The sequence below is a fragment of the Papaver somniferum genome, chromosome 9, assembly GCF_003573695.1.
Source record: "Papaver somniferum cultivar HN1 chromosome 9, ASM357369v1, whole genome shotgun sequence".
In the NCBI taxonomy this organism is placed as follows: Eukaryota; Viridiplantae; Streptophyta; class Magnoliopsida; order Ranunculales; family Papaveraceae; genus Papaver; species Papaver somniferum.
In genome coordinates, this window is record NC_039366.1 from 68,083,685 (window position 1) to 68,110,412 (window position 26,728).

Sequence of the window (26,728 nt, forward strand, 5' to 3'; positions counted from 1 at the left end):
GGATTTTCTTGAACCTCTTACTCCTTGACATCAACTCTTTCATACGACTTGGCCCTGCCACTGGTTTACTTACCACTGCTTTGGCTTGTCCCTAGATAGAACTGCTTGACTCCTCCTCATGAACTGAATAGGCATCCTTATATTCTTCAAATAGAATCTTAAAATCCAACTTAACAAGCTTCATAACAGATTCAATCTTAGAAGAATTCTTCCCATACAAGAGATCAAGAGCAAATTGTAGTCCTTTTTCTTTCTCTCTAGGATCCAACAACATGGCAAAAAAGGTTGTAGGGTTCATCTTTGCATAATCACCCCAATATTTGTTATACTTCTTAAACATTTTTCCAGCCATAGTAGCAATAAAAGGATCTTCATCTACATTATCTCTAAACTCAACTAGTTGCTCATATATGATAACTAATTGCCATAAGAAAGTGTTTGTTGTTACCTTAGTTGAGGCTGAAAATGCAACAGTGGCATCAAAGAATACTTTCAAACATTTGACAAGGCCTCTGGCAAAGATCCAGTCCTCTTCACATGGAGCAGGTTTCTTCACTACTACCTTCTTCTTCTTCTTTTGTGCCTTATTCTTCTTCCCTGTCAACTCAACTTCTTCTTGTTCTTCTTCACTAAATTCTTCTTCTTCTTCACCAACATTAACATCAATATCAAAATCATTAGCATCAGGTAGATCTTTCTCACTCTGTTTTGGGTAATAAAACAACTGCCGATATTCCTCGTCATACCTTTCTAACCTAATAAATGCTTTTTCTAACACTTCTGCAGCCTGTAGCATCAAGAATGTGCTGTTCCACCTAGTCTTAACATCTAATATCAATGTTACCTTAGACTCTATTCCAACTAATTTTGCACAACGCTTAAGCTTAGCCAACCTAGATGGAGAACCCTTTATATACTTGACAACTGACCTGATTCTTGCAATTGATTTGTTGTAGACCCTCACAACATCTTTTACTACAAGTGCAAGTACATGAGCTGCACACCTTACCTGAAAAGGTGAATTCAAACAATTGCATCTGTGGCAGTGGTAGATGTAGCAGTTGTAGGTGTAGGGGTATCTGTTCCATGAGCTTGACTTGATTCATCCATGCCAGCTTATCACTGAGAAAACAAATTTAAGTGCTGAAAAATTAAATAAGAACTGAAATGAAATAAGAACTGAAATGAAACTGAAATGAAATAAGAAATTAAATAAGAACTGAAATGAAACTGAAATGAAATAAGAAATGAAATAAGAACTCAACTGAAAAATGAAATAAGAACTGAAATGAAATAAGAAATGAAATAAGAACTCAACTGAAAAATTAAATAAGAAACTTGATCCATTCCATACTTATAAAATGAAGAAGAAATAAGAACTTCATAACTGGACATTGTTCAAGGAGCATTGAGCTCTGTTATAAAAAATAAGAACTGGACATTGTTCTAAGCATAACTGCATAAGTTCTAAGCATAATTTCATTAAGCATAACTGCATAAGTTACAAATTCTAAGCATTATTTATGTGAGCTCTGTTATGATTAGGATTGATGGGGCATCTTTTAAAGTGCTTCCACAAGGCAGAAGTTCCATTTCTGAACATGTTAGCCCTATAAGTCCTTCCACAATAATTGCAAGTGGCTTCTTCAACATTTCTCCGAGTGAAATGGCGCCATATTTCCATCACTAACAAGAGAAAAGACTTTTAATGATAACAAAAATTATTAAAAGATGTACTATGTTGTAATGGATGGTAAAGATAAATGTTAAAAGGGTTCTTTGCTCAAAATTCATATAAAACTTATTTTCACATGTAAGTATAAAGAGTCATTTCAAGTGACAGCTAACATTGGTCGATTGAGATATAGACCAGGTAGTTGAAACCTTAAAAATATGATCAATATAATGGGGTTTTAAAGTATAGCCAAGGCAGGAGAAAAGCATGACTCAGATTTCATGGAAGGAAAATATTTATCACAAGCCAAATTATAAGTATGACTTAAGGCAGGAGATCTAATAGCATTTGAGCGAACATCATAATTCCCAACAACATGGGAGTTTGCATAATGACAACAAAAATTACTCAAAACTGAGTATGCAGCATAGAAATTCAAGGAGCATTGAGATAAAATTTAGACAAAACATCATAAAATTAAAAATTGAAAACAACAAAATTAATTAAAAAAATTATAAAAAGCCTAAAGAAATACAAAGTACCTTAATGGGTTTCCTTCAGCTTCTTCCTTGAATCCTTTCCCTTCGTCTTCTTCCTGACGTGATTGATAACTTACTCTGTGAAACTGAAACTGAAACCCTAAATTAAATTAATCAAAAGTCCTAGGATCATCCAGAACTCGACTTCATATAGAAATCCATAGTTCTAGGATTAAAATTGGAGAAGAAAAAAAAAAAAGTAAAAAACTTACACAAATCAAATCATTGAAATCACTGACTTTTTCTCCTTCTTCTTCTGGATCGAGAGGTGTTGTTCGGTGTTCCGTGTTCACTGATTAATGGAGTTCACTTTCAGACTTCAGAGAATCAGAGACTCAAGAACTCAGTTCTCTCTCTATATGATTGTATCAGTCTCTCAGAGGGAAGACCGGAAGAGTCGAAGACGAAGAAGGAAAAGAAAAACGAAAATGAGAAACCCTATCGTTAAGGTACTATATATACCCCCCCCCCCCTTAATCTAACGGATATATTTGTTCATTACCCCTAGATCTAATGGCTACGAATGGTCGGTTCTTTCGGTCCGTACGGTACGGGACTTATACAGGACCGTGTACCTGTACCTCATCAGCCTCGGTTCCTATTTTATGGACCGGTACCTGTACCCCGTTCCTCGGTTCGGGACAAATATCGGCTCGGTTCGGCCGGTTCCGGGACGGTTCCTCGGTCCAGGTCGGTTCCTGTGCACCCTTAGAAAAAACAGGAAAAAAACGGTATTCACTGTTACATTCACGTAATTAGAGAAAAAGTGGAAGGGAGAATTTTCAAGGGGGCAGGGACGCTCATCCAAGGATGAGTATTCTCACCGCGCGACGCATGACCTCGCATGGCTTAGGAGTTTAAAGGGTTTGATATTCTCCTTCTTCTTCCCTCTCAATAACTTAATTTTAAGAAAAATCATATTGATTTAATCTTACACTAATCACTAATTAATTTAACTTAATTACACCAACTAATGATTACACTAACTAATCATTACACAAACTTAATTAGGAAAGGTAATTTTGGTATTAACATAAATATTTGGATAAGGGGTGTCTTCACTTTCCTTCTAAATGTCTTGCCAAAAATAGAACCATGGTCCCCAAAAAATCATGGTCCCCAAAAAATCATTTTTACTAAATTAGCTTGGAGTTGATTATCCTGTTGAGCCATGGACTGTCATTTTAAGAGAGAAGTATTTTGCTAAGGGTCGTGGATTTGGAATGGTATTTACACCGGTTAAAAGGTACTATGTTTGGGAAACAGGAGATGGTGCTTCTGTGTACATATGGAAGGATAACTAGATACCAAATATGCACAGTCCTCCCTCTTTTCATTTTCACTCTTCTGGTTTGAGCACTATTAGCCAATTGATTGATCATGATATGAAGTCCTGGACAATAGATACCTTAAAAGCCTTGTTTGTTTGATGATAATACTGTCAATGAAATAACCAACATTATAATTCCTTTTGCAGGTCATGATAAACTTAGTGGGAACCGTCCGGTAATGGTTATTTCACTATCAAGTCCGCTTATAATACTATCCTAAATGATAAGTTGGTATCTAAGCCTACCAAGAACAATCTAACAATTTGTTGGAAATCCTTCTGGAGACATAAGCTTCCACCTAGAGTACAACATTTTATATCGAACGATTTAATATTTCAGTGGTAGTGAGCTAGCTTAGTTAACTATTCAGACTGCAACCTCAATTTCCGAAGTAAAAAGCCCCATTTGTTGTGTAAACAGATCCATATTATGGTGATGGCCGTCCTTATTCCATTCGTTCTGTTGTTGCTGCTGATGCCCTGTCAGAAATTGTTCCCAAAGAGAATGATTTGTGCCAGGAGGCTTAGTGGTGTACCCGTCGACCAACATATCCACATCAATATCAGGTGAGAACTGTCCACTTCCGAACGGGGAGATCGTGTCATCTACCCCCAATGAATCATTATACACATCACTGTTTCCTGTCCCATGACCCACAAAATCTGCACTAGGAATTTCAATGCCTTCGTTTTCCAGTTCCATGTCTTGCATGAGGTCCTTTTCCAGTGCGTCAAAGAAACTCATGTCTGGCAATGGACTTGTTGTTGTTGTTGTTGACGTATCTGTTACATCACCAGAAGCTTGAATCTCCGAAATAGCGGCAGAGGGACGCACTCCTGATAAAAGTGAATGTCCAGAGGTTGGAGCGACCTCCAAAAGATTGACGCCAGATATCCAATTTGATGTACTCTCGCTGTCCAATTGTGAACCGGATGGTGAAGGTATATCATCGATGGAAAAACTATCTCCATTGGTATCTATATCTAATCTGTGAGATGGTGAAGCAAGGTTCGGGTGCGTCAGCATTGCTTGTGCGGCCTTATTCAAGGATGGCTGGTATTTGATGATCTGCCCATCAGAAGCAGTAGTAGAACTATCTTCCTCAAGGTTAGGAAGTCTTCGTTTCTAATTAACTCCAGCAATCCGTCTGTTATTTTCATTATGTTGCTGCACCAACTGGGCTATGAAACTTGGACTCTGCACGGCCTTCACGAAAAACGACATCATTTGTTGTTGCTGCTGCTCCATACCTTGCAGCCGCTGCCCTAAAGTTTGCAACTGAAGATCAGTGGATTGTTGTTGCTGCCTCAGCTTAACAACTTTCTGCATAAGCACATTTTTGTCCCTCTTAAGTCTCTCCATCTCTTCTTCTAGTCCAAATTTCCCCACTTCAACACATGCGCTAACCGATGAACTCTGTCCTTGAGGTTGCTGTTGCTGCTTCTTCACTTTGCCGGATTCTTGCTTCTTGATTCTCTTCAGCAAGTGTTTTTGACCTCTTAAGAAATCTCTGTGTGCATACTCCCACCTGTCACGATTAATCTTCTTGAATCCCTGCAGCAACAAGGGTTTGTTTGACACAATTAGATAACTAAAGATCCAAAATGTTTATGCAGAGAAATATAAGATTAAAAGCTAAGAATCGATAATTAGAACAAATAAAGAAATTAGGGGAGATTTAAAGGAAAGAGAGAAAGGGGCTTACATAAAGATTCAATTGCCTGTAAAAGCTAGTAAATTGTGTAAGCTTAAAAAACAGGCAAAATATTTTTAGCTAACACATCTGGTTGCCAAACAATAAACTATTATTACTTGGACTCCAAGAAATTAAATCATCTGTAGATGGATCATCGACAATATCATACTCCCTCCGATACTTTTTAATAGGCCAGTTTTTTTTTTGAGAAAATTAAGGAAATTAAGAGAACTAATTATTGAAAGTGGTCCTCTAGACACTTGTCAATAAAAAAAGTGAAGTGAAATGATCCCCATGACACTTGTCAGCCAAAAAAAAATAAGTGAAATGGTCCACATAACACTTGTCATCAAAAGAAGTTAAAAGAAAAATGGTCCCAGAAAATTAAAGTAACATTTAACTTTCCCAATTATGAAACTGACCTATTTTTCTGAAATATTTATTTATAAAAACTGACTTATTAAAAAGTAACGGAAGGAGTATGATTTAGTCACAAATTCTAATTGTGAATTCCGGTTCAGTTTATCGGAAATCTGTGGTATCGTTGTATTATTTTAAAATCCTTCCATCAAATCAAACCCTCTCAAGATCAATCTCTATTACGCTTTTTTTTTGTGTGTGTGTGAGGTATTACCTACTTGTGTTCTTTTCTATATACAAGTATACAATCTCTTCCCCGGATTGGAAAATTTTATGATTAAGGAATCTATATTATAAGGGACAATGGTGTTTTTTCATATGGACGGATATCTATAGTTGGGACAGATAAAGAATGGTCGTGATTAATTTACCCGATGGATGGATGTCCACATTTGGGGTACATAAAGTACGGCCGAGATTGACTTGCATTTTGCACTCAATTCTTTCCAAATTACTTCACATTCAATGTGCACCATTACTCTCTCCTTCTCTCTCCGCGAAGGCTGGGAAAAACGCACCCAAGAAAATTCGAGTCGCAGCCGTTTCATCTTCTGGGTATCCAATGGTAATGGAATTAAAGATGCAAAAATAAGTTACAACCCAGTTCCGCAGCATATGGTGTAGTTCGCTATCGTTCTCCGCAATCATCGGTTGAAGAGGTTCGTTTCTTTTCCTTCGGTTTATTTTATTTATTATTGTTTAGGTGTGGGTTTGGATGATCAAGGTTTTAGGGATTTGAATCATTTTTTTGCAGAGATTTTTGGTTTTTGTAGTAAAAATTTGGAAGTTGATGTTAAGGACTGGGGTTTAAGGTTGGTGGGATAGATTAATTTTAGGCTTTTGTTAATGTTTTAATCACTGCCTAATAGCTACGACTTAACTGATGTGTTTTTACATATTGGATTTAATTGGTCTTGATTCTTTTTCTCTTGAGCATTCTTAGTTTGGGATTATTCAGCTTCATCCGTTTTAGGCTGGTGAATACCTTTTTTTTGTTTTTTTTTTGTTCCTTTGCTCGATTAAGACATCTTTAGATGAATAAGAAAGCATTCGTTGTGCCTTTTAGAGAAAGCTGCCAAGACTTTATATCATTTTTCATTCAATGTTCATTTGAATCTATTGTAATCTCATGTCAAAATTATGTTTGTATATGATTTGCAGGTAAAATAGTTAGGGACACGAAATCTACAACATTCAGGTGACTCCGGAGCCAAAATTGCACACCTGGATGGAAGGCGAGACAGATCGTAAGGCGTTGCAGTCTCTAGATATAAGATATTGATGGGATTTGTAAAATGAAATAGTGTGTTTTTACGGTATGTACTGATCTTGAATCTAAACTTAATCACTCCTATACAAGTCACAACATTTTGGATCTGTTCGACAGTACGTGGGACTGCCATCAATTGATGTTACCATTGTTCATGTTTTGTAAGATTTGTTCACCATAGAGATCCACAACTTGAATCACAGCTAGAATGAATCACTAAAATCTGTTACATTACATAAATGTAAGAGTAAACTTATGGCAGTTTTCATCGGATCAGTAGAGGGTTGTGTTGGTTGATTGGTTTCTTTTTACATCATTAGAGAGTTGTATCAGTTGACAATTTCCTAACATTGATTTCAACATGTGCTTCACTATACCTAGCAATCCAAATGTGATGGAAATAATGTTCTTTAAATTAGTTAATTTAATATTTACTTTCTTCATAACAGGTTGATAGAGATGAATCTTAGAGTGTTCAATTCAAAATTGTGTGGAAGTCATGACTAGATGAGCTCTGTGCGGACTTGCTTCTGTACTGAAGTATATTGGTTTAAGGTGATCTTTCCCTCATTCACGAACTAATTATGGTTTCGGTCTGTTGTTATTGAAGGCAATATAATATGAACCTATTCTGATTTGTTTGGTCTTCCATATGGAATGTTCTTTCATACTTGTTTGTATCGGTGAGGTTATCATAAAATATCTCAGTAGCAATATTTTGATGGATTCGTCGATACAGCCAGCTACGAGGTTTTAGGAGTGTGAAAAGCTACCAAATTACAACTTTTAGAACTAATTTCATAAGGCCTTTTGTGATTGTTATGCAGAAAAGTAACTCAGATAGAAAAAAGGGAGTTGATTATTCGTTTTGTCTCGCAGATAGTCCTCAGCTAGCCGAGACAATAATAATGTGAAATCCGGGTGGAAAGGTGTTTTATGGTTCATGAAGATATTTTTTCATATTACGAATATCGAAATATCCAAGAGAATTAAGTTCTTGCCATTCGACGTGGATAGATTCCCGAGTCTCTAATTTGCACAATGTATTACATTTCCTTAACCATTGAGTTATGGTTCCATTTCCAGGTCTTCATAATTGCTGCAGCTGATGAATGTAGGATATTATTAGACAAAAAAATGATGGAGAAAATAGTTCGATATTAGGGAATCTTATATTCGTCGAGTTATCAAGGGTACTGATTTGTAGACAAAGCTAGAGACAAATGCAGGTTTGATTTCATGTATGTACTGAACGATCATATGTTGTTGTTACTTGATGTTTTACGCATCACTTTATGGACGAATTCAGGCCTGTTTAAAAGGTTTTTATTTTTTCTTCTTTTCATTTTGTAGGGGACTGCTGACAAATACCATTGGAAGCTCTATTTTCAAGGTATTGTTAATGTCAAGTGCAGAAAACTAAAATACCTCTATGCAAGAAAAAGAATTGATATGTGTACAATTCATTAGGAAGCTAACTGAGAAACGAATGTAATGTCCAAATTCATTTGGAAGCTAACCGAGAAAGAATGGATATGTGTATAATTATAACATGGGCTGAATGATCCTTGACTTCTGCTGGATGGGTCCCCTGTACAGCTAACAAACTCAATGATGTTAAATGTCTAGGTACAATTAGGGTAATACCTTGGATAAGTTCATTTTCCGCTTGACTTTCAATCTTCTCTGTTACCTATTCATCACAGACAAAAACCAACTCGAAATTAAAATATGAGTTCTCTTTTTTCATTACTGTTGCGAATTGGTTGCGTATGTAACCATAAGAATTTGTTCCTGGGTGATGAGGATGATACGGATCAAATGGTTGCGATAATATGGTTGCTTCGATGATGGGGTGATGAGTAGGCAGAGTTTGCTGCTATAGATGATGAGGATGAAAGGCTCTATTTTGCAACTGTATAGTTGTTTGATTGAAGGATGTCAGGGTTACAGAAAAATTCACAACAGAACGAGTGTACCGTGTAAAGCCACGTAGTTAAAAATAACATGGAAAGTTGTACTGCCAGAGGGCTTAGGTCAACATTTTATTTAGAACTGTACAAGTTAAGATTAAAAGACGAATAGACGGCTTCGGTCTACATTTTATTAGAAGTTTACAAATTAAAAAAAAAAAAAAAAGGTACCCAGTGAAGTAAAATCACATAAAATAAAAATAAAACATAATAGTCGAAATAAAGGTTTACTGAAGAAACTAAAGTGAACAAAAGCCGCATTCTAAAATTGAAAAACTGGATCCACTAACTTGGAGAAAAGCCCGGTGTATCTCGGTTATCATATTTAACGAACAATGGGGTTTGGATTTTATTTATATACTACTATATGTTACTTCTGTGTAACAATTTTGAATTTCTGATACAATGCTCGACTCCTAAAGAAGGCTAAACAGCTGAAAAATTTCGATGATACTTTTTATCAACAAAAATAATCGTATATAGTTTAGTTCATTGAAAAAATATAGAGTACAAGCAGAAAATTTATGTCATAATGTAATTTTGGGTCACCATATTTTGCATACAATATAGCACATGTTGATTTATGGTCTAGATTTTTGGGCCATAGCATCCCGTGCCGTCATACCCTAGTGTGTTAATATTTAATAGTGTGTAAGGTGGTTAGCGGGTAGTGGGTCGGGCCCAGCTTTCGCTTGATAAGGTCTGCAAGTTTGGCCCGTTCGATGGCATATCAGAGGAAGTTTGTAAGAAAATGATAAAATCTCAGGTACTCCTCTCTAAACCCTATATGTATTGTTAACAGGTATCAAAAGGCTGAAACGGCGGAGTACATCTGTGAATTGGTGCCTTTAACTCGGTAAAATTTACCCCTCCTTCCTGTTAATTCTTCGTGAAGATTTAATTATTTCCAGATTTTTATGGTTTTCTCTTAACCATTTTCAATTTTTCTATTAGCGTTAAGATTTATTGTACGAGTTTATTCAATTTTTTCAAATTATATTGATTATGTTTTATAACTAATCTTTAAGCTCCCTAATGTGTTTACAGGTTGCTTCATCCTTAATGGCGTTTGCCTTGTTTGTTGTTGTGGTTACAACGTTTGCTCTGCTAGCTAAATTGCTTTTTGAAGCAAAAGTGTTTCCTTTGATTCATCACGATAAGAGTTACAGACTCAGCAAGTTCCGATTCATTGACTTTCTCAGGAAAATTCAAACAAGGAAGAAGCGGAAAAAAAAGTGAATTCAAATTTCAAAAAAGTCATGGCCTAATCGGTAACGGTTTCCTTTTATTACTCGGCGGATTATTAGTATTTTTTCTTGTTTCTGTTATTAGATTATCCGGTCATAAGATTCAAAGATCCATTCCTTAATTTTGTTACTGAAAATCTTTTAATCGAAAAGGGAAACCCTAAATCCCATAGTCAATATCCTTATATACACCAAATTCAGAGAATCATATAAGACAACAAAAATTTTCAATCCCTCAATACCGTCATGTCTACAGAGGCAAACAAACAAGTTGTGGATCTTGCTGAAAATTTTAAGCAAGCAGCACTGGAATTGGATGTGGATTCAGACACTGAAAGTATAGCAGCAGGGAACGAGACAACTGAATATGAGGAAGAATGGAAGTTTTGTTCGGTAGGAATGATTATTATGGAAGAAGGGAAAATGGGTTTTAAAGCTGTCAAAAAACATATCAGTTTTACTTGGAATTTTATCCCTGAAGATGAAGTGCAGGTGGCTGAGATAGATGATAACATCATGATTTTCAAGTTCAAAAATGAAGAAACAAAAAACAATGTTTACATAACTAGACCATGGAGCATCAATGGATATCTGGTTATTCTGCACGGCTATGACTCTGAGGTGATATACAAGGAGCTTGATTGGGTGCACCAATGCTTTTGGATCCAGCTGAAAAAACTTTTACCTGAGCATATGAATCCAATTTCAGTCACAAAAATTGGGAAACTGATGGGTGAAGTCATTGCAATTGAACCAGCAAATGCAATCCCAGTGGATAAGCAAGGATTCAAAGTTTGTGTGGTTATAGATATAAAAATCCACTAAGAAGGGGTGTTCTTGCAAAAACCAATGCAGGTTATACTAGATGGATTAAGTTTTTTTATGAGAGGAAACCACATTTTACCTGCCATTCATGCTACATCATCAAACATACTACAGGTGCTTGTAAGGCAGCAGAAGATTATTTTTTCAAGGCACATAACAAACCATATTTCCTTGGTGCCAAGAACACTTCTGGAAAAAAGAAGATAGGGGATGGAAAGTAGGTAGGCATTGTACCACAGATTCAAAAGAAACATGAAACAAAATATGTTCCTTTTGTCCCTCCAAAAGATGGTGTCCTTATTTGTCCTGTTACTGATGAACCATAATTGGGTGGAGATGAAAATTTGTCTGCAAGACTTGGTAACAGAGCTAGGACAACAATGAACAAAGGAGATGAAGCTTCCAATGCAACCAACAGTCAACTTGCTCAAATCAACTCTTGTGATGATAATCAACTGGAAACACTAGCTGCAGATAGAATCACACAAAAGGAAAAGCAACTTGGAAACATAAATGGGGAGACTAAGGTAATTTCAAAAGAACTTCACTTTTTTTTCCTAAATTTGGTTTTCTATATTCCCACTTCAGTTAATTCTAGTTTTCTATATTTTCACTCCTGTTTGTTTGATAAAATATAGAAAAACAATATGAAAATCATTTCATGGAATGTTTGTGGGTTTGGAAACAAGGATACTAGAAATCATTTACACATGCTCATTAATCTCAAAACCCTGATATTGTTTTTTTTTGAGTGAAACCAAAAACAAGCAAAAAAGAATGCAATACCTTTTAGCTAGATTCAAATACCCAAATATTTCTTTCCTGAAACCAATAGGTCTGTCTGGTGGGCTTTGCATTATTTGGAAAGACAAAATTGATTTTCAATTTGTTTATATGCAGATGAATATGATAAATTTCCTAGTCAAATTAGATAGTCAAAACAACTGCTCTCTGCTTACTTGTTTGTATGGTGCTCTAAATGATCATGATAAGGAGACTCGGTGGAATCATCTTAGAAATATTAGGGTTGTCCATAGTAATCTCTGGATAGTAATAGGAGATTTAAACTTCATCCTGGACAGGAATGAAAAGGGGGGAGGTAATGCTCCAAACCAAAACATTATAGATGAAAACAAGCAGCTTTTATTGAGCAATAATCTTTTTGGTATGTCTTATATAGGAAATCCTTTCACTTGGACAAATAGTAGGAGTGGAACTGAATTAATCCTAGAAAGACTAGACAGAGTCCTATTTTCCATTGGTTGGTCTCAAAATTACCCAAATGCTGCTCTCTATCGTTTGACTGTAGTTGATAGTGACCACTGCCCCATTATGCTGTTAACTAGTAAAAATGAAAGCAATACTAAAAAACTTTTTAGGGTTAACAAGGCTTGGTTTAGAGACTCTAGTTGTTCTGATCTTATTAAAGCTGAATGGAAATGTCAAACTAATGGCTCTTTTGCTTTTCAATTTGCTAGCTGTCTTAAAAATACTAAGTGTGGTCTTAGAAACTGGAATTATCATCATTTTGGTAATATTCAAAACCAGATTTATAATCTTGAGTCTTAGTTATCTAATATTACTAGTGTTGGAAACCTAAACAATGATAGCAGAGTGGATGATTTGACTCAAAAGCTGAAATATTGGTATGACATTGAAGCTGATTTCTGGAGACAAAAAGGTAAGGATGATGCTCTTTTATTAGATGATAGAAACACTGCTTATTTTCATCATAAGGATAATTTTAGGAGGCAAAAAACTCAAATTGATTCTCTGCAATCTAATATAGGCATTTGGCTTGATGATAGAAAAGATATAGAATGTGAACTTCTAAGACATTTTAGCAGCATGAGTAGGACTTCTAATCCTCCTAGTTCAAGAGACTATCTTAGTAACATTCAAGCTAAAGTTGATGATGTTGACAATGTTATGTTAATTGCTGTCCCTAATGCAGATGAGATCAAAAAAATTGTTTTTGAGATGAAACCTTGGACATCTCCTGGTCCAGATGGTTTCCCTCCTGGTTTCTATCAGATCATGTGGGAAACTGTTGGAAATGATGTAGTGAAAATGGTTCAATCCTTTTTCCACTCACATCATCTCCTGAAACAGTTAAACCACAACTTTACTTCTCTTATTCCCAATACTACTTGCCCAAAGATTGTTGTAGACTTTAGACCCATAAGTTTATGCAATGTCTCTTAAAAAATAATTTCTAAGTTGCTTGCTTCTAGGCTTAAAGGTGTGCTCCATAAAATTATTTCTCCTGCTCAAACTGCTTTTTTGTCTGGTAGATCAATTCATGATAAAATTATTATTGCTCATGAGCTAATCAATTCCATGAAAAAACCAAAGCTAGAGATGGTTGTGTGGCTATAAAATTGGATGTCTAAAGCATTTGATAGAGTAGAATGGTGTTTCCTTATTGATTGTTTCAAAAAACTGGGTTTTTCTAATGATTGGTGCAACATGATAGAACAGTGCATTACAACTGTTTCTACATCCATTTTACTTAATGGATCTCCAGGTAATGTTTATTTGCCTCAAAGAGGGTTAAGACAAGGTGACCCTCTGTCACCTTATCTATTTATTCGTTGCATGGAATGTCTCTCTAGAAACTTAATTTTAGCAGAACAAAATGGACTGATTCATGGATATAAAGAAAATACCAGGTGCCCCTCTATATCTCACTTATTTTTTGCTGATGATTGTCTTATCTTTATTAAGGCTAGAAGTAAGGATGATAGAAATCTTTGCTCTTTGATAGACCAATTCAGTAAATTTTCTGGTCAGGTAGTTAATTTTGATAAATCTGCATTAACTTTTAGTAGTAAGGTGCCAACTGCTGTGAACAATGACATTGATAATATTCTTAGAATAAGGAGAATGTCCCTAAATACGAAATACCTAGGAGTCCCTTTACTCCTGAAGAAAAGAAAGTATGATTCTTTTGTTTATCTTCTTGATAGATATGGAGGTAGATTTGATATTTGGAAATCTATATTCTTAGCTGGCCCTGGTAAAACTGTGATGGCTCAATCTGTTCTAGGTAGTCTAGCAAGCCACCACCTAGCTGTCTTCCCAATGCCTAAAGAGCTTACTTCTAAAATGGACAACATCCAAATGAATTTCTGGTGGGGGAAAAAAGAAAATGAAAAATGATACTATCCTAAAGGTTGAAGGGACATCGCTTTACCCAAAGAGTTAGGAGGGCTTAATATTAGAAGAACTGATTTGCTAAATTTGTCCCTTCTTACTAAGCTAGCTTGGAGGATGATTACAAATCCTGAATAACCTTGGGCTATAATTATGAGAGAAAAATATTTTCATGATGTTAATCCTTTAACTGATGCAGTGAACAAACAAGGATCCCAGATATGGCAAGGTATATGTACATGTTTGAATATAGTTAGAAAAAATTACATACGGGAAATAGGGGATGACACATCAGTAAAAATTTGGAAGGACAATTGGATCCCAAAAATGCATAAACCTCCTTCTAGCCAATTTTACTCTTCTAATATGACTACTGTGAACCAGCTTATTGATCATGATTCTAAGACCTGGAAAACATATATCTTGAATGTTTTATTTGATGAAAATACTGTGACAGAGATTACTAATATTAGAATCTCTATTGCAGGAAAGGATCAGCTAAGATGGGAGCCTTCTAGTAATGGCATTTTCACTATCAAGTCTGCTTACAGTTCCATCTTGAATGATAGTTTAGTTGATAAACCCACTAAGAACAATCTAGATATATGCTGAAAATCTTTTTGGAGATATAAATTACCTCCAAGAGTCCAGCACTTTATGTGGAAATACTTTCATGGATGTATTGCTACAAAATCTAGACTTTCTAGGTTCACTAGACATAAGGATAATAGTTGTGCTTTATGCAACAACAACCCTGAAACCTTACAACATCTCTTTTTTGATTTCCCAAGTGTGAGACATATATGGGACACTGTTAATCTAAACTTATCTAGAAGTTTACAAAATAAAGATCTGCATAATTGGATTTGTAGTTTCTTCTTGAAAGCTAACTTATCTGTTCCCAAGGATTTCAGTTTGTATGAAATTTCTAGCTTTGTCTTATGGCTAACTTGGAAAGCCAGATGTGATAAAATTTTTGATAATAAGGATTTCCATAACAATGTTGTTGCTAACAATATTATCATGCAAATGGGAGATTGGAAAAGAACTAAAAATTTACAGATTAACAACGGCAGTTCTGTGATATTAGCAGACAAGTTCTGGAAGGTGCCTTGTACAGGCACCCTAAAAATAAATTTTGATGCTTTACATATTGATAAAACAGTACTCTCAGGCTATATGTAAAGATTTTGCAGGGAATAGCTATGGACTGCGAAGAGGTGCACATCTAGACACTGATCCAGAACAAGCTGAGGCGCAATCACTTTTAGAAGCAATACAATAGGCGCTAAGGAATGGATGGAGAAGGATTCACTTGGAGGGAGATTTTCAGAATGTGATAGCTGCGGTAAATGGAAGTTCTACGTCAATAAAATGGACTACTTCTAACTTAATCCAAGATACTCTAGTTTTATTAAGTTCTTCTGATTTCTGGGTATGCACTTATGTACATAGAGATGCAAACCACACTGCAGACTCTTTAGCTAAGAATGCAAGAACCCAAGCAATTTGTTTTTGCTGGTCAGATAATATGCCTAGCTGGGTTAATCATTTAATCCAGTAGGATAAAAACAATTTGTAAGCTCTGGTTTTCAATAAATTTATTGTTTCCTATTTAAAAAAAAAACTCTCTAAACCCTAAACCCTAACAACAATGCCGCTTGCTTTTTTAAGCACTCCAACAACAACAACAACTATTAGATGCTGTCAGTCAATGACGGATCAGGAAGGATAAATTTCCTTTTAAGGCCCGGACTAGAAGCCCGAACAAAATATTCTTTTTTTTTTGCTTGTGGACTGGGAAGGCTACGCGGGCTAAAGCCCCCTTTAGCCTAGTGATAGGTACGCCCCCGCTGTCAGTGGAATAGCAACAAAAGTTTTCATGGAAATATTATTAGATGCAGTCAAAGGAATAATAACACAAGTTTTAATGGAGAAGAAGGATTGATTCATTCCCTAAACCAGTTATTCCTATGTTATACTATGAAGCAACAAAAGGTAAACATCAAAATTCCCTCCGTGCTGCTGATGATTTAAGCCTAATTTAATTTGAGAGCATTTGGATTTGTGATACCCCAGTTGAGGGAATTCTTTTGGTATAAAAGCTTAAAGGTTGGGGATTTTGTAAGAGTTACAAGAGAGGATGATGATAATCAGGTCCAAGACATTGTAGCAAACAAAAGTTACTTTTGGCTTAAAATGATCTGCAAGGGTGGGATTCGCTCAACGAGATTCAGGAGTATGGATAGTGTTACGTTGTTAGAAAGAGATGAGGCTGAAAAAGTATGAGATGAAATTAAAGTTGCAGGTGGTGCTAAGGAGAAGGATTTTGATGTACCACCAAGAGGTTATAAACTTGGTTTGAAGTTGAGCTAGAAGATATCTGTTGAGATTATTAGTCCCACATTGTCTGGGCAATCTAAGATCCTACGGTTTATAATTTTTAGGGCCTCTCCACTCATTGTCAATTGGTTTTGAGTTGGATGCTCGTATTCTAACATGGTATCAGAGCAGGCTATTTGGGACGAGTCATTAGACCACGCTTTTACTTCGCGTCACCCGATTTAATTGTCCATGTTTGCCAATTGGTTTTGAGTTGGATGCCCGTATTATAACATGGTATCAGAGCAGGATATTTGCGAGGAGTCATTAGACCGCCCCTTTACTCCGCGTCGCCCGATTTAATTGTCCACGTGTTAGACCCAACGAGGCTACACGAGAGGGGGCGTGTTGTGATTATTAGTCCCACATTATCTGGGCTACCTATAATCCTTAGGGTCTTCACTCATTGCCAATTGATTTTGAGTTGGATGCCCATATTCTAACAATATCAAAATAACTGCATATAATGTCGACTTCTCCCTCGTGGAGAGAAGAGACTAAATGAAATGGTTGCACAAGCACTGGCACGATATATGATACACATGAAGGGAATAGACTAAACGAAATAGAAATAGTTGCACAAGTACTGGCAGTAGAGATGTAAAACGTGCCGGCCCGGCACAACCCAGTCCACAAAGTCACGTGCTTAGCATGTTGCGTGCTGTGTTGGGTTGTGCCAGAGATTCAGATGTGTTGTGATGTGCTGTACTAAATGGCGTGTCGTGTTGTGTTGTGCCAGAAAAATAAATGTGTTGTGCCATGTCGTGCTGTGATGTGCCGTGCTAGCATACGTATATTATGTTTTCCAAAATAAATATTTTTGAGATATTTTAGTTAGTACATGTATTATTACAGAAATAAATTAGCATAACGAAAATTAAATGTCAGAATTTGGCTAAAACAATGATTCTCTTGTGAAATATGCATCAAATGTGATTTATTGTGTAGTATTTTACACATGATATGGCGTGTTTTCTTCGAGTGTAGTGCTGTGTTGTGCCACGTGCTAACACGTGCCGCGTGTTGTGTTGTGCCACTGTGCCTATTTGTCTGGCACAACACAACACATTAAAGAAACGTGTTGTGCCTGTGCTGGGCCGCTCACGTGTTGTGCCGTACTGTGCTCGAATTTTAACGTGATGTGATGTGCCGTGCCATAAACGTGCTGATCCGTCCTAATTTACACCTCTAACTGGCACGATATCCGGATATGCAGGAGGAAACGACATATGCGGTTTTCCACAAGAAGGTGAGTCCAAGACATGAAGAGAAGCCATCAAACGGGCAGAAATAAGTGGTCTAAAAAAAAGTTAACTTGCTATCTATTTATTTATTTATTTTAATTTTTTTATGGTCTAAAAAAGTTATCTTGCTGAATGATAACAAAGCTATATATTTATAATGCGGATTATCTTGGTGGCAGATAGCTTTGGGTTTCATCAAATAGGAAACGTAATAAGTATGCAGATAATTTTGCTAGAAAAATAGTTAAAGAGTGATCCAGGAAATCAGTTTTGCTCTAATGAAATGGATGGCGATCAAAAGAGGCACTGTTTGACAAAATCTATAACCCGAACGTCTATCCTCGTTTCTCCTAGTAATATAATCCTGTTTTCTAAAAAGAAAAACATACGCATTAGTAGTTGGTGTTGTACTTAATTTGTCAATACCATTCGGCTACTCCAATCAAATAAGTGATGTCCACATGCCTCCCTCATACCATATCATATACGAAGAAACCACTTGAAATGCAATAATAACATGCTTCATACTTTCATAGACCATGCACAACTATTAGCTAGGCTCTACCTATTAGGTGTGATAAATCTTGCAAATCACATGGGGACAGGACAAGGTAAAGTAGTAGGAATGCCAAGTGGTAACACTAAGCGTAAGATAGGCACACTGGCCTCAATTCTTTTGCAAAAATTTGCAGATTGCACATCGGAAGCAGCGTTACGTGATTCAAGTGTTCATATATAGTGATTCCACCTTCCTCTAGACAAATTTCTCACTCGAAGGTGAGTCTATGCGTGCACCAAAAGGTGCACAAATACTTCCTGACACAGGTAGATGCGGAAGGGGTGTGATTAGTAGCAAGAACGATTGGATCGAACTGCTAAGAATCATTGTGCTCAGTCGAGGGCCAGCGAAATTATCTTTCTGATTTTAATATATTTATAATAACTCGCGTCTAATAAAACAAATCAGAGTGGCGCAGCGGAAGCGTGGTGGGCCCATAACCCACAGGTCCCAGGATCGAAACCTGGCTCTGAGTAATAATAATAATAACCAAAGTTTAATACAACTATTCATGCCGTGCAAAGAACAACACAAGTTTCAATGGAGAAGAAGATGGAATGATTTCGATCCCTGAACCAGTTTTTCCAAGTTAGTATACGAATCAAAAGGTAAACATCAAAATCCCCCTCGTGCTGTTGATGGTTTTAGTAGCCCTTCCAATTTGATATCGAGAGCGTTTGATTTATTAGGGCTCAAAAGCATTAAGAATTCATTCAAGTTTGGGGATTTTGTAAGAATAACATCATAGGATGAGAGTCTAGTCAAAGAAGGTCTTGTGATAAACAAAAACACTTTCTGGTATCGTACAAGTAATGAACCTTGGGAATTCATTCAATTCATCGGAAAGGATGGCATAAGTTCGATGGCTTTCGATTGTATCAAAAGTATTACCGTGTTAGAAAGAAATGAGGCTGAAAAATTATGGGATGAAATTAAAGTTGCAGCTCGTGCCGAGGAGAAGGATTTTGATGTTGTGCCAAGAGGTTATGAAACTTGGTTTGAAGTTGAACTGTTTGATGATATATGAAACTAACTGGATACAATATCACCCTCTCGGCCTTCCTGGAAGAGATGGAGCGAAAACAACTGGCTGCACAGGCACAATGTCAGGATTCACAGAAGGAAACGAAGGATGCTTCAAGAAAGACAGAGAAGCCATCAAATGGGCAGCAACAAGGGGTTTAAAAACAGGTACCATGCTAGCTAGGAATTCTCAAACTTTGAAATGACATAATGAGTCTACAATGTTAAGTCTGATTTTCGGTTTTGTCAATATGAAATCTAATAAGTATGGTAGAATAGCTATGAGTTATTCAGGAAATGGATGGCAACTATCAAAAGAGACACTGGTTTCCCAAAATCTGTAACGTGGATTTAGTTCCTCGTTTCGTCTAGTAATGTAATCCTTTCTTTTATCAGAACAGAAAAAGATAAATGCATAAGTAGTTGTTTCTACAGATATGATACCTGAAATTTGTTACGTTCATTTGTGTTCAACTATCTCTATAAACACTGCATTTCCTTTTTGTTTCAGATGAATCATTACTCTTAACATCTGATCCTGCATAGCGAAGCTAAAAACATTTCGTTAAGTGATTTATTTAGACGACTTCTGAGGATCCCTGCTATTGACTCACACTCAACTCAGGTTCTTTAAACTTCCATTTTCTACAGATCCTCACTTCTAGTGTATAAAAATTTCTTACCTTAACAAGGAATTTTACAGTCATTATGGTTGGGATTTACATAGTTTTTTCTCAGAATTTACGCAATAATAAATCTAGAGATTCAGGACCAGAAGTGAACCCATATCCTCATTGTTAAAATCTATATTTTTCCGTGGCTCATACAGGTCTCGAACCTGCGATTTTCTATAGGCATAGTTATAATTTATAGGAAGTGGAATCGGCGAACTGGACACGACCTTACTTAAACAGGATCTGTTCTATAGGCTCGTACCTCTGTATCCTTGAGTTCTAAGGAGACGGGAACCACAGTCTGGTTGATGAAACAGGACCGCACAATCAGAGCGTGATTAATGGTTACTCGTTCTATGATGTACATCGTGTGGCTGTAGATGATCGTTCTCAGCTTGGCCTTGCCCTGCTGTGATGATCGTTCGGTCGTCTGACAGATCCAAAATCTTTTTTGGAGTAATGACTGTGACTTAAGGCTACTTATTTTTTGTGTTGTGGATGCTGAAATTCTTCTACAAATGTTGCTTTCACTGTATAATAACGATTGTGTGACCCCATGTTTTTTTTTTTTTTTTTGAAGCATGAACTTGTAGCTTCTCATGTCTGTCAGAAAGAGACTACCTTACTTACCCAATAATCCTTGACTTAATTGGAAATTCAAAATCAACATTAATAGATTCGAACACTAGAGAACTCTGCTTTCATACAACGAAACAGCGCCTTAAATAGGCATACCATCACTAAGTGATGTTATCGCTCTACTAAAAGGGCATTTCCAATGGAGCCAGACACCAGATGCATGTGCTGGACATTAGAAGACATCGTGACTTTCTTACCATCGTGTTTGGGTCATTGCAAGGAGAATTGCATAAACTTGAAGTGCATTTTAAGAAGTAAGAGCTTGAAGCTTTCTGTCAGTTGCTTTGTTACAATTTCATCTTTGGCTCAAATTTAGGGAACGGGGTATCAATTTCAATTTACCCAGATTTCAGCAATATGCAGTATCGGCCTTACACTGGTAATCAGGTATTCCACTATACCTGCGGAGGACGCAATCTTGGTAATTTCTGTTGTTCTTTCTAATTTGCACAAAAAGTCTCAAACCAAATACCAGTGCGATCTAGAGCTATAGAACTAACAGCACAGCACCCGCAGCACATATAATAACAAATACTGTGATATTTAGAGATATAAAAGACGCAATCAAGTTTCAAAAATTAGTTACATTTCAAGTCCTGACGTTTTTAGCAATAGCATCAGAAGCAATGCTACTACTACTGTGTGTACATATTTCATCATCAAACACGTGTATGTAGGAAGACACGTGGAGAGCATGCGGACCAAGTCATCAAAACATGATGACACACGCCCACAACCAAGAAGCCCATCCCGTCGACGTCGGATCTTTGCCCGAACAAATCCAAGGGCAGAAGTTAAAAGATGTACCAAAACACGATGTACTGCGGAGCACCAAATAACTCCCGAAGAGTTACTTTATCTCATCCCCAAAAGAAGCAAGATCAACGGTGAAGAGAAGGTTGACTGACATGGATGTGACAGGGGCAGAAGACACTTGTCTGACACGAGCATGCGTCTCAACTACCCGCATTAAACACTCTGAGCAGTGTACGTGTCGATCAACCCGTGGAACGAACGAGGATGACTCTGCGTGATCAAGCAATGAACGAAGACCTCCGCGTGATGGACACAAAGCACAAGAAGATAAGTTCCAACGGCCCTCAGAAACGGGTCCCACACTCTAACCCTATAAATACCCCCTCTCCACCAAGAGAGGGGATCGGAAAAAGAGAGAGAGAAGGAGAGAGAGAAGGATTGTGAGTGTAAGTTTACCTTTTACAATTCACAGACCTATGTAAACTCCAAAGTCATTCGACTACCTCTGTAATCATCAAATGCATAGTGAAACGACAAACCCCGTGGATGTAGGCCTTAGTGCTGAACCACGTAAATCCCAGCCTTATTTACATTTCAGCACTTTACATTCATTTGATACTCCACGAGTTTTACTTTTATACTTCGTTTTCTTTATCTTCCTCTATGTGAACGCCTCTGGTGATGATTAGATGAGGCTATGATAAACCCGAAGGTTTTGAGCCAAGGAATCAATGCAATTGTCTCATCAGTGCGAGTATGTATATAGAGTGCGACATTGTTTGTGAACATATAGATGCCTTCGTGATTTACATGTTCACAATTTGGCGCTAGAAACAGGGACTTCGTCCCGGTAAAAGATTTATCTTATCCTGTGATTTCATCTTAAACTAGCATATGATTGCTCTGCTTCATTAGCTCTGACAGTATTTATCTTTTGTTAACTTTACCATATTCAAAACAACCCGTTATCTTCATAGCTCCGGCAGTATCTATCGAAGCAGTTTAAACTGGTTAAAAGTTTATTGCTTAGATCCATGGATTTACATTTTTTAGATCTCGTACGGACCTGTCTTTTCGGTGGGTTTTCGTAAATTTTCAAAGGATCTACATGCATTTTTAAAGGGATCTTCTCGCGTTTTCACGTACTTCCAATGAATCAACACTTTTAATAAGACTATTAACCCATGTATTTTAACTCATATGTTTTAATCAAATGAGCCTCCCTAAAAGTTCTCTGTGGCCCTCGGGCAGTTTTTCCCTGTCTTGGAGTAAGGTATTTCGCAAACTAACCCGATCCGCACGGACATTTCTGTTTCTCGCTGTTTGAAATTCCCTTGTGCAGAAAGAAAGCGACAAAAGGACCCACGATGGAAAAGACGCAGGAAGCAGGAAAATCCAAAGCCTCGTCAAAGGAAGCACCAAGGACAACCCCGGTCATCACCCGAAGCAAGCAGAAAGGAGACAAAGCCAAAATGATTAGTCAGAGGCAGGATATCGCGGAAATCACTTCGCCTATGAACGCTAACTCTGTTGCAGAGAGCCGCGGCGACAAAGTACAGTACGGCTGCGGCAGCCCCGAAGGTTGCAGAAGCCAGCAAAACTTTTGTTACGAATCAATTTCATCAATCAAAAGAAAGGGTGGATGAATCCAGAAAACATCAACCCGCGCACCCGCCAACCTTCGGAATGCCATCAACAAACGATCAGAATCAAACTGTGCCGGCGGCTCTAATACCGCAGATGGGCACTCAGCCTGATTTGGAAATGCCAACAATCGAAGCTGAACCTCTACCACCTTTAGTGCAAACCGTAGAAGAATGAGTCACCATGTCCGTAGTAGCACGAGCTGGGACTCCCAATCAGGGGTCAAACCAATCACATCTATTAATGGCTGAGCTTGAAGAATTGAAGAAGAGCCAACAGGTTTACACAGATGTCGTAGCTCTGCTGGCCAGAGAAAATCAAGATTTAAAAGACCGGATTGCCCTAAGCACGAAGACCATCCAACAACTTGATGAAGCAAATTCAAAGGCACCAGAACCTAATCGAGACCGAAGAATCATCGTAGCAGCTAATGGAGACGCGACTAGGGGAAGTAGCGCATCCGACCCGGATTATAACGACGGAGAGTCAGACTATCATGAGCGGAAGAGCGTAGGACACCACCGCGCGATGGAAGAGTTGCGTGATGAAATGATGACTGAGATCAGGCAGTTAAAAACTAGACAAGGCGGGGGAAGGTTATAAGAGGTCATGAGAGAGGCTAACTCCACGCCCCTAACTCATCGCCTGGCCAACACCCATATTCCGCTGAAGTGCCCTGTCCCGACCTTCGAATGCTATGACGGATCCAGTGATCCCGCTGCACATATTCGGTATTATAACCGTGTCTTAGCCAGATGGAGTCAGAACGACGTCGTACTCTGTAGATACTTCCCATCAAGCCTGATGGGATCGACATTGTCTTGGTTTGATAATTTTCCGTCGGACTCCATCCACTCCTATGATCAACTCGCAGAAAAGTTCTTAAGAACTTACATGTACAACAAGGCTGTTAACACCGGAATGGATAATCTCTTTTCGCTGGCAATTGGCTACAAGGAAAACACGAGGGAATACACTAACAGATGGCACAAGATCTGCCAAGCCATAGTAAGTGTGGACCCAGTGGTAAGTATCAACTTATACAAGTGGGGATTAGACCGAATGAGTCCACTATTTGTTGAGATTCATGGAAGCGTGCCTAAGACAGAAGGAGATCTTCGAATAATTATTGAAAAGCACGCTCGTCTTGAAGAAATCCAGCGTGAAAACCCGAGGGCGTACCCGCAGAGGTCTCACCGTACCAATTCCGCAGAACAAACCAATGGGACCAAAAGGAATAGCTCAGTGGAACGGCCTCACGAAGATAAGAAGGAACGAAGGGATGAACGACGAAAAGACGATCGAAAATTCGAAGATCAAGTTTACACGAAGCTCAATGCTAGATATTCTCGGATCTTGCGAGAGATCAAAGGAAGGGAAAATTTGGAGTGGCCATGGTCTAAGGGAAAACATCCCCCAAGAACCGAGAAGTCTAAAGATTACTGTGAATATCACTGCTTCAACGGACACCAGACCGAGAAATGTAAAAACCTCAAAATAATGACCCAAAAACTGATTGATGCTGGTGAACTCCAACATTACATACGAAAGGAGGTCGCCGAGGATAGATCCAAACGGACCAAGCCAGTCCAACTTCCAGAGGGGAACCGCACAATCAACACCATCTCGTGTTCTGAAGCCGCAAGGCCCTCACTTCCAGCACAGATAGAAAAGAGGCCACGGAAGCAGTTCGAGGACCGCTGCGAATTGTATAAGATTGATGGTGTAAAGGTGGACGAGCACGAAGAGTGGATGGACTCACCTATTATCTTCGATGCTAAAGATATCGAAGAAGATATGGAAGACCATAATGACCCCCTGGTCCTAACACGACCAGTGGCTGGATGTAACCTCAAAAAGATCCTCATAGACAGGGGAAGCTCGGTAAACGTTCTATTCTACGACGCATTCAAACGAATGAAACTCCATGAAGAACAGCTGATGACCTCTTATTACACCATCTACGGATTCAATGGAGCACCCACGAAGCCATTGGGAGACATCGTGTTGCAGGTTAACGCTGGACCCATGAAAGTAGAAACACGATTCAGCGTGGTTGACGCCCCATCCCCCTACAACACCATTATTGGACGAAAGTGGTTACATAAACTCAAGGGAGTGGCGGCAACTTACTACCAATATCTCAGATTCCCTACACCTGAGGGAGTGATGGAAATCAAGGGAGATCGGGTCTCTGCAAGAGAGTACCAAGCCACTCAGGATCGTATCAACAACGAACAAGAAGAGCAGCGAAAAACCCGAAGAATTAAAAATAAAGAAGCCGCGAAAGAAAAGGCCATAGACCCGTTCCTTAAGGAAACCACAGGGAGGGGTTTGAGAAAGGATGATAATGTCCTAAACACAGAAACAGGTACTTCAGCAGCCAACAAAGGACAGAAACATACCAAATAGCAATCAAAGAACGTCCCAGTCCTCGGGGATCCGAAGCCGGTGTTCACACCAGTAGAGCCCGTAAAAGAAATCAACATAAGAACGGAAGAAAATCCGAAGATGATCAAAGTAGGGACCATAATGGACGAAAAAAGAGAAGATTCCTTAACCAAATTACTTAAAGAATACGCGGATGTATTCGCCTGGAAGCTAGGAGATATGCCGGGGATTGACCCGAAAATAATCCAACACGAGCTGCGCATCAAACCAGGCACACCACCTTTCAGGCAGAAAATAAGAAAAGTTGCACCGGAGTACCATAAGGCAGTGGAAAAAGAACTTCGGAAACTACTAGAAGCGGGGTTCATTAAAGAAGTCAAGTACCCTACATGGATCTCCAACATGGTCGTCGTTCCTAAGAAAAATGGAGGGGTTAGGATATGCATCGATTTTACTAACCTCAACAAGGCATGTCCAAAGGACAGCTATCCCCTGCGAAGCATAGTTCAGCTGGTTGAAGTAGTAGAAGGATACGAAGAGCTGTCATTCATGGATGCATATTCTGGCTACAACCAAGTAGCCCTGGCAGAAGAAGATCAATTACACACATCATTCTACACCCCACATGGCCTTTATTGCTACACTAGAATGCCCTTTGGACTTTGAAACGCAGGGACAACATACCAAAGAATGGTCGATGCTATCTTCAGGCCATGGATTGGTAGTACCTTAGAAGTCTACGTTGATGACATGATCGTCAAAAGTAAGCTGCACAGAGATCACCATCAGGATCTAAGAGACATCTTCGAAGCAATGAGGAAGCATCACATGAAAGTAAATCCAGAGAAATGCACTTTCAGTGTCACCTCAGGGAAATTCCTCGGATATCTGGTAACAAAAATGGGAATTGAGGTAGACCCAGCGAAGATTCAAGCCATAGTAGAAATGCCATCCCCGAAGAATTAAAAAGAAGTGCAGAAGTTCAATGGGTCCATAGCAGCCTTGAGAAGATTTATTGCCCGATCCTCGGACAAATGCAAACATTTTTTCAATATTCTCAAAAAAGGGAGTAAGTTTGAATGGACCGCAGAATGCGAAGAAGCCTTCCAGAAAATCAAAGAACACCTGGCCTCAATTCCAATCCTGCAGAATCCCGATCCTGATGAGGTTTTGGCATTGTACATAGCAGCGACAGAAGATGCAGTTAGCGCAGTGTTGGTCAAAACCAATACAAAGATAGAACAGCCTATCTATTATGTCAGTAAGACCCTCAATTCTGCGGAA

At 38.2% G+C, this 26,728-nt stretch overlaps 1 protein-coding gene, 1 long non-coding RNA gene, 2 other non-coding genes and 1 pseudogene across 7 annotated transcripts; 4 read left to right on the forward strand and 1 right to left on the reverse strand.

Moving 5' to 3' along the window:
- Positions 1 to 91: 91 nt before the first annotated feature.
- Positions 92 to 6,137, reverse strand: LOC113312083 (annotated as a pseudogene).
- A 7-nt stretch (positions 6,138 to 6,144) lies between these two features.
- Positions 6,145 to 8,604, forward strand: LOC113314344. Of its 4 annotated transcripts, XR_003342371.1 has the most exons (6): positions 6,145 to 6,320; positions 6,823 to 6,977; positions 7,381 to 7,486; positions 7,811 to 7,860; positions 8,018 to 8,172; positions 8,285 to 8,604. It is a non-coding gene; the product is annotated as an uncharacterized LOC113314344 (long non-coding RNA). The 4 variants fall into 4 exon arrangements; XR_003342372.1 differs by having other exon boundaries at positions 7,759 to 8,172; XR_003342370.1 differs by having other exon boundaries at positions 7,811 to 8,172.
- A 10,116-nt stretch (positions 8,605 to 18,720) lies between these two features.
- Positions 18,721 to 18,792, forward strand: TRNAM-CAU. Its single transcript has one exon. It is a non-coding gene; the product is annotated as a tRNA-Met (tRNA).
- A 147-nt stretch (positions 18,793 to 18,939) lies between these two features.
- Positions 18,940 to 19,987, forward strand: LOC113309195. The gene is made up of 2 exons (XM_026557604.1): positions 18,940 to 19,508; positions 19,852 to 19,987. Exons 1-2 carry the CDS (start codon positions 19,223 to 19,225, stop codon positions 19,884 to 19,886), a joined length of 321 nt encoding a protein of 106 aa, XP_026413389.1. The 5' UTR covers positions 18,940 to 19,222; the 3' UTR covers positions 19,887 to 19,987.
- A 249-nt stretch (positions 19,988 to 20,236) lies between these two features.
- On the forward strand, positions 20,237 to 20,454 carry LOC113314674. Its single transcript, XR_003342552.1, has one exon. It is a non-coding gene; the product is annotated as a small nucleolar RNA U3 (small nucleolar RNA).
- Positions 20,455 to 26,728: the final 6,274 nt, after the last annotated feature.

What these genes read in the sequence shown, in the direction of transcription:
- LOC113309195 (XM_026557604.1), top strand. Translation starts at nt 19,223, where the DNA reads ATGAGGCTGAAAAATTATGGGATGAAATTAAAGTTGCAGCTCGTGCCG. An exon ending in AACAAGGGGTTTAAAAACAG is followed by an intron (nt 19,509 to 19,851) that starts GTACCATGCTAG and finishes TTTTTGTTTCAG; the next exon opens with ATGAATCATTACTCTTAACA.